The 12,688-nt window shown below is 41.3% G+C and overlaps 1 protein-coding gene across 1 annotated transcript in view; it reads right to left on the bottom strand.

Moving 5' to 3' along the window:
- The window catches only part of LOC308239277 (vascular endothelial growth factor receptor kdr-like), a gene marked incomplete at both ends in the record, with an annotated part of 686,009 nt that overhangs the window by 517,391 nt on the left and 155,930 nt on the right, over window positions 1-12,688 (bottom strand). Inside the window, 3 exons of the mRNA XM_080652065.1 lie at window positions 2,513-2,690; window positions 3,053-3,189; window positions 3,968-4,127. Coding sequence (XP_080508191.1) covers window positions 2,513-2,690; window positions 3,053-3,189; window positions 3,968-4,127 — 475 coding nt within the window. The remainder of the gene's footprint in view (window positions 1-2,512; window positions 2,691-3,052; window positions 3,190-3,967; window positions 4,128-12,688) is intronic.

Consider the following 12,688-nt stretch of genomic DNA (forward strand, 5'->3'; position numbering starts at 1 on the left):
TTGTCATTTGTTGATTTGTTGATGAGAGCCATTCTGACAGGTGTGAGATGGTACCTCACTGTCGTTTTTATTTGCATCTCTCAGATGCATATATTCTTTATGATTGGTGTTTTGGGCTTCTTAGGATATATTCCCAGAAGTGGGATCACTGGGTCAAATGTATGTTATATTTTAATTTTTTGAGGAAACTCCATACTGTTTTCCACAGTGGTTGTACCAGTCTGCATTCCCACGAGCAGTGTACTAGGGTCCCCTTTCCTCTACATTCTTGCCAACACTTGTTATTTATTTATTGATGGTAGCCATTCTGGCAGGTGTGAGGTGATACCTCGTTGTAGTTTCAATTTGCATCTCTCTGATGTTTAGTGAAGTTGAGCATTTTTTCATATGGCTATGTTCTCTTTGGAGAGGTGCCTATTCAGGTCCTATGCCCACTTTTTAAATTGGGTTGCTTGTTTTTCTGGTGTTGAATTGTATTAGTTCTTTGTATATTCTGGAAATTAACTCTTTATTAGATGTATCATTGGTGAATATACATCTGACAGTAAGTTTCCTTTTCATTTTCTTGATGGTTTCTTTTGCTCTTCAGACACCTTTTAGTTTGATTTAGTACCATTTGTTAATTTTTTTCCTTTGTTCCCTTTGCCCTAGACAATGTATTGGTGAAAATACTGCTATGTGAGATGTCTGAGATTGTATTGCCTATGTTTTCTTCTAGCATTTTTATGGTTTCATGATTTACAATTAAGTCTTTTATCCATTTTGAGTTTATTCCTGTGTATGGTGAAAGTTGGTGGTCTAGTTTGATTGTTTTGTATGTATCTGTACAATTTCAAATGGTTAATTCTTTGTTTTGCAATACTGTCCTGAACTTCAATAAATGTTTATAATCCTTGCTCTGTCCAATCAATTCTAGTAGTAAACCCCAGCCATTTTGACAAAGAAAAAGATGCCCTCATGCATTTCCTGTGAGTTGAGAACCAACAACGTAGGCCAAGAATGTTGGTCTTATTCTTTGCCAGGTAATTATTTAAACATGGGCAGGTAATATATTTATGAACAATAAAACAAAAGAAGAAATTAGCTAGAGTACCTCTGGGAAAGATTTTTGAAACTTAAAAGGAGACACAATTTGTGTGATTTTTACTTTTACCTCTAAGACACTATCATTGGCATATGGGGTTTTGGACTGTGGAAGCATGAGGGGTACTTTGAAGATAATGAATAAAACAGAAGAAGGAACCAAACTTCTAGAGGGCATTGATCATTCACTAAGTCAATCAGCACTGAAACTGTAAACCTTGGGACTCCTTGTTGCGTGAGGTATTTGTCCTTATTGTTTCAGCTATTTTTAGTCGTTTCTTCTTGCATGAAACTGAAGGCAATCCAGATGATACCAGTGGCTGTATGGAACCCAGAAGCTAAGAGAACTAAAGTAGGTTACCTTATAAACCAGGGCAGTGGTCAGCAAACTCATTAGTCAACAGAGCCAAATATCAATAGTACAACGATTGAAATTTCTTTTGAGAGCCAAATTTTTTAAACTTAAACTTCTTCTAATGCCACTTCTTCAAAATAGACTCGCCCAGGCCGTGGTATTTTGTGGAAGAGCCACAGTCAAGGGGCCAAAGAGCCGCATGTGGCTCGCGAGCCGCAGTTTGCCAAACACTGAACCAGGGTATAGAAGGTTGAACTACGCTTAAGTGATTAAATTTCTTGCTACAGAATAAATCCACACTGTATATGTTTGTATTTTTTAAGTATTTGTGTGTGGATAGGTATTAGTATTTGTGGCTTAAGGTTTTTATGTATTCATGCAAATATTAGGTATGTCTATATAACTGTACTACGATGAATATGGGTATTAATGTGTTTGTGTGAGCATGTGTTAGTATATTTTTGTATATGTGTATGTATGTACACGTGTCTATAAGAAAAGAGCTTCATGAATACAGGGTAGGTTAAGCTCAAGTTCATTTAATTATTTTCACTAGGAAATCTATGGTCACATTGACATCAGAAAAACAAGCTAGAAGCACCCTCAAACATTATACTGGTATTATAATGATGCCAAAAATGATGATAATGATAGATGAGAAAAAATGAAGCCCAAGGAGGTGAAACAAGTTATCCAAGATCACACAAAAAAATTGGCAAAGAAGATAGAAGATTCAAGAACCTAGTCTTCACATGGGCCAAAATACTAATAAGCTTCACCCTAAATTCTTAAAACATACACCTGTAACTAGCCAACAGGATGTAAAAGTATGTAAGTTAAATCACAATGCTCCCCAGCATACAATCCCCATGCCAGAGTGAAAGAACACAAGAGGGGATGCCTGACATTTGCTAGCTTTTCTGATTTAAGCACCAAAGCATTTGGACTGTAAGATTTAGAGACTATAATACTGGAAAAAAATGAAGATATGTCTGAGTGATTTCTTATATATAGTGGGAAAAGAGTAGGCAGGCCAGTTTTCAGGGAAGAGTCAGGAGTAAAAGTATTACGTACTGTACACTATGATGGTGATGTTGGCTTGCAGGGAAGTATTGTTTTCTTCCCTGCAAATGTACAAACCCTTGTCTTCCATAGTTACATTCCAAATGGTCAAGTTACTATAACTCTTGTACACAGGAGATCCTTGGTATAATTTTCTTTTAATTTCACAACACCTGGGTGTTGTCTTGGACTGTGGGGTGAGAAAGAAAAAAGAGAAAAATTTCAATTGAGATTATAGAGCACTCCTAGGTATCTAACTTGTCATAGCTCAATAGGAAGCCAAAGAAAATCCCTATGATGACCTGACACTTTTCCTGAACTTCTATTACATTACATATGTAACTAATGAACCATGATGTGGTGAAAAATGAAATGCAAGCCCCTTACAAGAGTGGCTTCCTTAAATGCAGAAGCTGCTTATTATTCGACTTTGTTGATTTGCTTAGCACTTTGCATATTTCTTGACCCAAAGTAGGAACTGAGTGGGGATGGCAATGAGAGAGAGGATGTGGGTGGATTTGTGAAGATTTAGAGCAGGGATACTGTCCTTACATCTTGCCGATTGAATACCCAATTCAGTTTGATTCGTCCATTGAATGTGGTCTCTGCAACACATTGCAGGAAAAGGGTATCTCCTATTAGAAGTTTCTGGTGGTTGTATCTGATGGAGATATTTTCTCTCTTGGTTTCTGGAAAAATATATCAGATGGCATGATAATACTGACAAAGAAGGCAAGAGACAAAAATCTGGATTATAGAGTACTTCTTAGAATTCTCAATTTCTCATTTCCTTTCTTATATGGAAATGTAGACTCAAAACCAAACCAGAAGATTCCATGATTCAGAAACTGCTGGATAAGATTTTATATAAATTATATCAAGAGGCTTGGTGGTGGTGGCAAGGCTATCTTTCTAGTTCTTGAGGTTTTTCAATGAAAAGGATTCTGCAATCCTGCTTAGGAAATCATATACCCAATTTAATAAACTCTCCATCAGAAAGTTTTTCCTCCTACTGATCTAAAGCCATTAAGCCCTTCTGTGGCTAATTCTGCTACATTTCTGAATTCTCTGAGCAAAGGGTCTTCCCTGAGTTAGAAGCCTGTCTTCACTTCTATACAAGAGCAGCATTGATATAAAGTTCCAAGATGTCTATTGTTTAGCCACAATATGTACCATCATTTCATAGTTTTGCAAAGATAAACTTATAAAAGCTAAGTATCTATTGCTAGACACTAATAAACCATTGATTTTATGGATCTATTGATCAGGCAACTGAAAACAGTAGCAGACCTTAGTCTGGGGTTTTTCTGCTGAGATACATACATTTCTTAAAATAAAAGCTTAGAATCACTAGTTATTAAGTAATATGGAAGAGATTATAGCTGAAGTAAGGTTTATACAAATAGGAAGTGATTACCAGGAGCAGCAGGATCCTATTTCCTAACCTAAAAACATAAGATCACATACCCAGACGCTGTGGGAGATAGAATGACCTGTGTGTCTTCCCATTAACTTCGGCAATGCACTGGAGCATGCTGCTGTAGAAGTGGTAAGAGGGTCGGGTCACAATGAAGCCTTTCCTGGGATTCCAGTTTTGGCTTACATAGGAAAATGTGGCAGAGTGTAACTATGGGGCAAGAAAGGAGGACATAGAAAGACATACATGTAAAGTTCTGGCCAGTCATCAGTATCATGCCCAAACTATCTGTTCTGAAGCCACAGAAAGGAGTGGCCTGCCCTCCCCATCACCCGCCCAAGTTTCCTTAGAACTGAGTCTGTGCTGGTTAACCTTTGTTTTCTTCTCAGAGATTAGTACAATGATGGGCTCAGAGTAGATACTCAATAAATAATAATTATACTAATAAACACTTACCCAACACTTACTATGTACCAGGCACTGTATTAGCTCATTTAATCTTTATAACAACTCTATGAGATAGGTATTAATGTTACTCTCATTTTACAGATGAAGTTCATAGGGGACACCTTGCTCAACTGATTGCTTATTATTGGATTGAATATCAAGGCTTATGTCTCTTATATTGGATATATTTAGAGCCAAAAAGGCTATGCTAAGATTCATTGGGCCTTCTTTTTAAGATATGTAAGAGAATCGCATCTGTCAGGTTCCACATCTTCTCATGAGGGCCCCTGATGTTTACTTACATTCTGTCACTGTAGGTGGCTCTTTCTGCCTCAGGTAAGGAAGGACATATGAAAAAGACTTTAAAGAACTTAATGGCCCACATGAAGTCCATTTGTAGTTTATACTTTCATTCATTTAATAAAACATTTAATATTTCATAGTATCTACTCTGTGCTAGGCAATAGGGATCCAACTGCAAACAGCACAGACTGAGTGTGCTTACTCTCAGCTAGTGTGTTTCTAAACAGATCTGGATTACTAAATCTTCTTTTGATTGATATAAAAGTAATACATACCAATTGTGAACATTTTTTTAAAATACTGGAGAAAATAAATAATAATGATGACCTATAGCCCAGAAATAGCCACTAGGAATAATAAAACATATTTACTTACAGTCTTTTTTCTTTGTATGTATATATTGTTACATAGCCATATTAGTAAAGTATGTACAATTTATCCTGTTTGGGTTATTCTATTATTTATTTTACCATTCTTTTATTGTTAGATATTTATATTATAATTTTTGTTTTATTTAAAATAATGTGACAATGAATATCTTTATGTTTCAATCTTTGTTTATTCACTGGACAAGATCCTTAGATGAACAATTACTGGGTCAAAGTGTACAGACATTTTCCAGGCACTTGATATATTTTGCCAAAGTCCATCACAGCAGAATATACTAATTTATATCCACTGGTATATAAGAATGGACCCTATATTTTAAGGAGGATCTTTACAAATTGAAGCATGGTCAGAGGAAGATGATAAAAACTATGAAGGTTCTGGAAGCCTCGTGATATAAGGAATCGTTTAAGAAACAGGACATTTTTAGCAGGACCAAACACTTGAGGATGGAAAGTGGTAGGTGGAGTTAGTGATTGGTTGGGGGTGGAGTGGCTCTTTCCTAGTATTTGAAGAACTCTTACTTGGGAACTTTTGTGTATAATAGAGGGTATAATGGGGACCAATAAGTGGAAATGACAGTGATGCAGATTTTGGCTCAATCAGATGGTGACTTCTCTGTCACTGAAAGTATTGAAACAATAGCTGAATGACTATTTGTCCAGGGTGCTATAAAATAATTTCTGTGGGAAATTAGACTGTAAGGTCTCTTCTAACACTGAGATGCTATCTCTTTTTGACCCATAGGTCAGTTATCTTATTCTTATCCAACAAGATCTACTCAGAGACTTATTATTTTTTTCTTTCTTTTTTTAAAAATATTTTTATTGGTTTCAGAGATGAAGTGAGAGAGAGAGAGATAGAAACTTCCATAATGAGAGGGAATCATTGATTGGCTGCCTCTGCATGCCCCCAACTGGGGACCAAGCCCCCAACTCAGGCATGTGCCCTTGACCAGAATAGAACCTGGGACCCTTCAGTCCTCAGGCTGACACTCTATCTACTGAGCCAAACTGGCTAGGGCTATTTCTTTCTCTTTAACTTTTAATTTTATTGTTGTTGACACTATTACAGATGTCCCCATTTTCTCCTCTCCTTGCCCACTTCCATCCAGCCCCTGCCCCCCTTCCCTCTGGCCATCACCACACTGTTGTCTGTGTCTATGGGTTATACACATATGTTCTTTGGCTAATCTCTTCACCTTCTTTCTTCCAGTCCCCCCAACCCCTGCCACCTGACAGCTGTCAGTCTGTTCCATGTATCCATGCCTCTGTTTCTATTTTAGTCATAAGTTTATTTTTTTTTCATTAGATTCCACATGTAAGTGTGATCATATGGTATTTATCTTTCTCTGACTGGCTTATTTCACTTAGCATAATAATCTCCGGGTTTTTAATATCAGGACAAGGTCATCACATATTGTCTAATAACACAAAACTTAGGGTTGAAAGTTTGTCAAACTTCTTTTTAGTTTCATGTTTTGTTTTTACTTCTTAAGTATTAACTACTGAATTAAAACATTTAAAATCATTTTTCAAAAACCACTTTTCACCAGAATATTTGTTGGCCTCTTTGAGACGCCCTTACACAATTAGTAATTTTACCATAACCTAAATGTACCTAACTACCAGACGTCCCCAGGGAATCTGACAATTAAAAACCAATAGAATAAAATAAAATAAAAACACAAATAACATATGGGATAAATTACAATAATCAAGGAGAGTCAAAACACCTTGAGTTTATTGCATGCTTATGCAGAAATTCAGTGTTACAGAAATTCAGAGTAATGGTGGGATACTAAAATATTGCACTATCTGATTGCAGAATTGAAATACTCTGTGTCTTAATACTTTTTCTATTTGAATGACTAAAGCCTCAGTCCTAAGAAAGCAACTCATTCATTTAATTAACCCTATAGATTAATGGTTCTCAATGAAGGGCTGGGGAAGGGTTTGGCTCCCCAGGGGATATTTGTTAATGTTTGGAAACATTTTTGGTTGTCACAACTTGGGGGGTGGCAGTTGCTACTGGCATCTAGTAGGTAGAGGCCAGGGATGCTGTTAAGCATCCCATAATGCACAGGACAGCTCCAACCCTACAACAAAGAAGTATCTGACACCACATGTCAATAGTACCAAGTTAAAAAAAAAAAAGCCTGATATAAGATTTCACCTCCAAAATCTTTGTTATGCCATTCCTCTTCCCTTCCACTCTAAATTAGATTTCCCTTATCTATATTAGACACTTCATTACCCATATTAGACACAATTGCTCAAAATAAGAACCTTATTTTTGTCTCTACCCCTTCCTACTAACCATCCTTGACATCCCTCTCACCACTAAACAAACATGTCCTTTAACTATGTAGTTTCTGTGAGAGCTGCCATTTTCACATTTTCATATAAATCCTTCCCCTTTGGCCACAGTAATCAGTCTAGAAATGGGCATCAGATTTTAGGTAAGGCAATCAAAACCCTTTTCTGTGATTATTTTGTAATTTGGGGTCAGAGAAGAAATACCTCACAGTTGTTCTCTGGCAATAAATACTTAATGTATTGTAGATAACCACATCCCCCTTGTAACAAAGCAAGTCTATGGTATTCAATAGTGGAGCTGTTACTGAACACATGTCCCTGAGGTTTAGCCATACTCTTCTTTTTAAAATACACTTTCCATTTTACCTACTAATTCTAGTGTGTTAGGTTTGTTTGGATTTCTGTTGGTTTCAACCAATAATCCTGGATACTCCATGTTTTCATACCTCTATTTGTGTTCTTTGCCCAATTATCCACCTAAAGTGCTTCTCGTTATTTACCAGGACCCAGCTTGTCACCAGTTTAGCACCTCAGAAAAGACTGACTCAGGAAGTTAATCTGTTTCTCCTCTTTATTCCCACTGTGTCTGGTACATACAGATATCTAACAGAGCAATTAGACAAACAAATTATTAATAACACTCACACACATATACACACAGGGATACCACACTACTTGTAAGTCAGTAATTGAAACCTGAGAACATCAATTGTGTATATTAAATGAGATAATGCAAATAAAGCTCTCAGCAGAGTACACGGCACTGGTAACGGCGTCTATGTATTGAACAGTGACCCCTCCAAAACATATATCTACTTGTGAATGAGATGTTATTTATAAAAGGAATCTTTGCAGATATAATTAACTTTGGGATCTTGAGATGAGATCATCCTGGATTAGTCTAGGCCCTAAGTCCAATGATAAGTGTCCTTATAAAAGATAGGACAAGAGAAGACATACATAGAGACAGAAAGGAGAAGGCCATATAAGGACAGAGGCAGAGACCAGTGTTACCCAGTATCAAGCCAAGGAATGGGTGGAGCCACTGGATATTGGAAGAGACAAGGAAGGATTCTCTTATAGAGCCTTCAGTAGGAATATGTTCCTGCCAACACTTTGATTTCAGACTTCTGGCTTTCAGACCTATGAGAGAATATATTACTACTAGAGGCCCGGTGCACAAAATCATGCACGGGTGTGTGTGTGTGTGTATCCCTCAGCTGAGCCTGCACTCCTCTCCAATCTGGGACCCCTCGAGGAATGTTCGACTGCCTATTTAGGCACGACTATATGGGATCGGGCCTAAAGAGGCAGTCGGACATCCCTCTCACAATCCAGGACTGCTGGCTCCCAACCGCTCGCTTGCCTGTCTGCCTGCCTGATTGCCCCTAACAGCTTCTGCCTGCCAGCCTGATCACTCCCTAACCACTCCCCTGCCAGCCTGATCGATTCCTAACTGCTCCCTTGCCTGCCCAATTGCCCCCAACTGCCCTTCCCTCAGGCCTGGTCACCCCTAACTGCCCTCCCCTGAAGGCCTGATCACCCCTAACTGCCCTCCCCTGAAGGCATGTTGCACCTAACTGCCCTCCCAGGCAGGCCTGGTCCCCCTTAACTGCCCTCCCTTGAAGGCCTGGTTGCCTCCAACTGCCCTCCCCTGCTGGCCTGGATGCCCCCAACTGCCTTCCCCTGTAGGCCCAGACACCCCTAATTGCCCTCCCCTGCAGGCCTGATCACCTCCAACTGTCCTCCCCTGCAGGCCTGGTCACCCCTAACTGCCCTCCCCTGCTGGCTTGGTTGCCCCTAACTGCCCTCCCCTGAAGGCCTGGTCACCCCTAACTGCCCTCCCGTGCAGGCACGGTCCCCCCCAACTGCCCTCCCCTGAAGGCTTGGTCACCCCTAGCTGTCTTCTCCTACAGGCCTGGTCCCCCTACTGCCCTCGCCTGAAGGCCTGGTCACCCCTAAATGCCCTCCCCTGCAGGCCTGGTCCCCCTACTGCCCTTGCCTGAAGGCCTGATCACCCCTAAATGCCCTCCCCTGCAAGCCTGGTCCCCCCCAACTGCCCTCCCCTGAAGGCTTGGTTACCCCTAGCTGCCTTCCCCTGCAGGCATTGTCACCCCTAACTGCCCTCCCGTGCAGGCCTGGTCCCCCCTAACTGCCCTCCCCTGAAGGCCTTGTTGCCCCCAACTACCCTCCCCTGCAGGCCCAGTCACCCCTAACTGCTCTCCCCTGCAGGTCTGATTGCCCCCAACTGCTCTCCCCTGCAGGCCTGGTCCCTCCCAACTGCCCTCCCCTGCAGGCCTGGTTCCTCTCAACTGATCTCCCCTGCAGGTCTGGTTCCTTTCAACTGTCCTCTCCTGTAGGCCTGGTCCCTCCCAACTGCCCTCCCCTGAAGGCCTGGGTCCCTCCCCAACTGCCCTCCTCTGCAGGCCTGGTCCTTCCCAACTGCCCTCCCTTGTAGGCCTGGTCCCCCTACTGCCCTCCCCTGCAGGCCTGGTTGCCCACAACTGCCCTCCCCTGCTGGCCTGGTCTCCCATAACAGCCCCCCCCTGCTGGCCTGGTCACCCCTAACTGCCATCCCCTGCTGGCCCGGTCACCCCCTACTGCCCTCCCTTGCAGGCCTGATCTCTTCCAACTGCCCTCCCCTGTTCGCCCACAACTGCCCTCCCTGCCAGCCATCTTATGGTGGCCATCTTATGTCCAGATAGGGATGATCATCTTTGATCACATGGGGTGGCCATCTTGTATGTTGGAATGATGGTCAATTTGCATAGTACCTCTTTATTAGATAGCATAGTTTTAGGCCACTCACTTTGTGGTAATTTTTATGGTAATTTGCTATGAATATATTTTGGCAGTGCTTGGCACAGAGTGAACTTGGTAAATGTGTTGGACTGAAGCAAATTATATTAAATTTGACCTCAGAATGAGTTCTGTTTTCCTTCTTCATGAAGTTGGATTTGGTTACTGTTACCATTGGTTAAACTCCCTTAAATGTACTGTTGGCTTGCTTTTAACTAAAGTTCACTTCTGATGAAGCTACACTTTAGGAAAAGGGGCACTCTTCTCTCTCCTCCACCTGTTGAGTGTCACTGAAATCCAGTGATGAGACTTAAGTGCAAGAAAGGGAATGCAAACACATATGTGGGTCCTGTGAGGACAGAGCAGGAAGTAGGAAATACACAGACAAGAAGTCTACTTCCAGTCCTAATTATCATGATTATACAGTACTTTCACCTATATAACTTATTGTATTTTACAAGGCATAATCCACATTCAGCCTCCTAACTGGTTAAGGATCATTATCCAACCTGAACTCTAGGTTTCCTCTTTCTTAGTCCAGAACTGCTCTCTTTCTGTGGGCTTATGGAAACTGGCCTGATTCTAGAGACTAGCTCAAAAGCTATTTACAGTGTGATAAAAACCCTCCTATATCCTCTTCAGGGGCACCTCTTTAATTCACCTCTAAGATCATAGTTGTCAAGCTTCAGGATGAAAGTGGTGTCTAAGGGTTGACATAGGGTCTTTAGATAAAAGCTCTTTCAAGGGCAGCAGTAAGTTGAATTTTTTTTTTCAGAATACAATAAGATAATAAAGAAGCTAACCTGAACTGTGAAAAATGTTGGTGATTAGAAAAGGAAGTGGAATGTTATGAGTTGGTGTCTTTGAAACCCCTTTTAGTAAAAGGGTTAGATTTTTGGATACTATGAGATTACCTACTCTAATTAAAGCAGCTAAGGCTTTAGGAAAAAGCAAATCTCAGGTTTGCCTTGACTCTCATACTCTGACACATCCTCTGGAGTTAAGCTGGCTACCTAGCAGGGTTTAATTTTAGAAAAGGATGTTTGAAATCAGACAGCTCAGTCCCTTCCTTACCTAGTGCTTCATTTTAGCAGAGGAAGGAGACACAGTGATTTCAAGATCCACCAGAGGAAGAGGTAAAAGAAGCCTGGTGGGTATGCCAGAACACTCTCCCTGCCACTAGGTAGAGGAAAGATGAGGTGAACAACCAAGCATATAAATTATACAGCAGACTACATCCTTCCTGCTCCATCCATCCCCACACACCACTGCTTCTTTCTGAACCAAGTCCCAAAGACAAGGAGCCATCTTCCTTTTCCCATTAGAAATAGCCGATAGAATGTCTTAGGGAAGAGTGGGAGCTGGTGGCTTAGTGAAAGGAGAATAACTATATGGCTCTGAGGACTGCTCCTCTGAGTGTATAATGAACTTTCTAACAACCTTAGGGGCAGGTAAGTCTGGGAAGAGGAGGGTTTATCAATCAGGATAGTGTGGTCTTCAGGGAGTGGCTAATGGAATCCAAAGTCTTCTGTACATTGTTAGAGGTTAAATTCTTCTGCCCATGGGCTTTTTCACTTTCTTATGCCACATCAGTTGTTTTACCAGACATAATTTCCTGGCTGACCCAGCAGTACTGACAGAAGATATTGGGGAAATGTTAACATTCCCTCTAAGGAAAGAAAGCGAAATGATCTTTGCCTGCTTTTGTGGGAGGTCCACAGCTTTTTCCTAACAAGAAAATGAGAAAGGGCTTGGGTGCAGAGGAACAGTGCATCCAGGAGAGGAGCAGAGGTAACTTTCCATCACAAAGAAGGTCACAGGATAATAACTGAAACACTTGACAGGGAATCTGAACACCTGATTTTTACTTTTGACTATGACACTTAATGAAATATACATCATAAGCAAGTTCTTCTTTTTCTCTAAGCCTAACATCTATTATATATAAAACTAGAGGCCTGGTGCACGGAATTCGTGCACAGGGTGTGTGGAGGGGTGTCCCTCAGCCCAGCCTGCACCCTCTCCAATCTGGGACCCCTAGAGGGATGTCCGACTGCCCGTTTAGGCCCGATCCCACTGGGATCGGGCCTAAACGGGCAGTCAGACATCCCTCTCACAATCAAGGACTGCTGGCTCCAAACTGCTCACCTGCCTGCCTTCCTGATTGCCCCTAACCACTTCTGCCTGCCAGCCTGATCACCCCCTAGCCACTCCCCTGCCAGCCTGATTGATGTCTAACTGCTGCCCTGCCAGCCTGTTTGCCCCCAACTTCCCTCTGCCAGCCTGGTCACCCCTAACTGCCCTCCCCTGCAGGCTTGATCGCCCCCAACTGCCCTCCCTTGCAGGCCTGGTCACCCACAACCATTTTAAAATTTGTAGTAATGTTATACAACTATGGATTGTAAGAGCTTTGGTGGATGTGAAAGTTATCTACAAGGGACATATGTTACTCCATTCATCACCAAGATTGACTTAATTAATCAAGATAGATGGGTTTGTTTCCCCTTTCTCTATTCT

The sequence above is a fragment of the Plecotus auritus genome (genome assembly GCF_963455305.1).
Source record: "Plecotus auritus genome assembly, chromosome: X".
NCBI lineage: Eukaryota > Metazoa > Chordata > Mammalia > Chiroptera > Vespertilionidae > Plecotus > Plecotus auritus.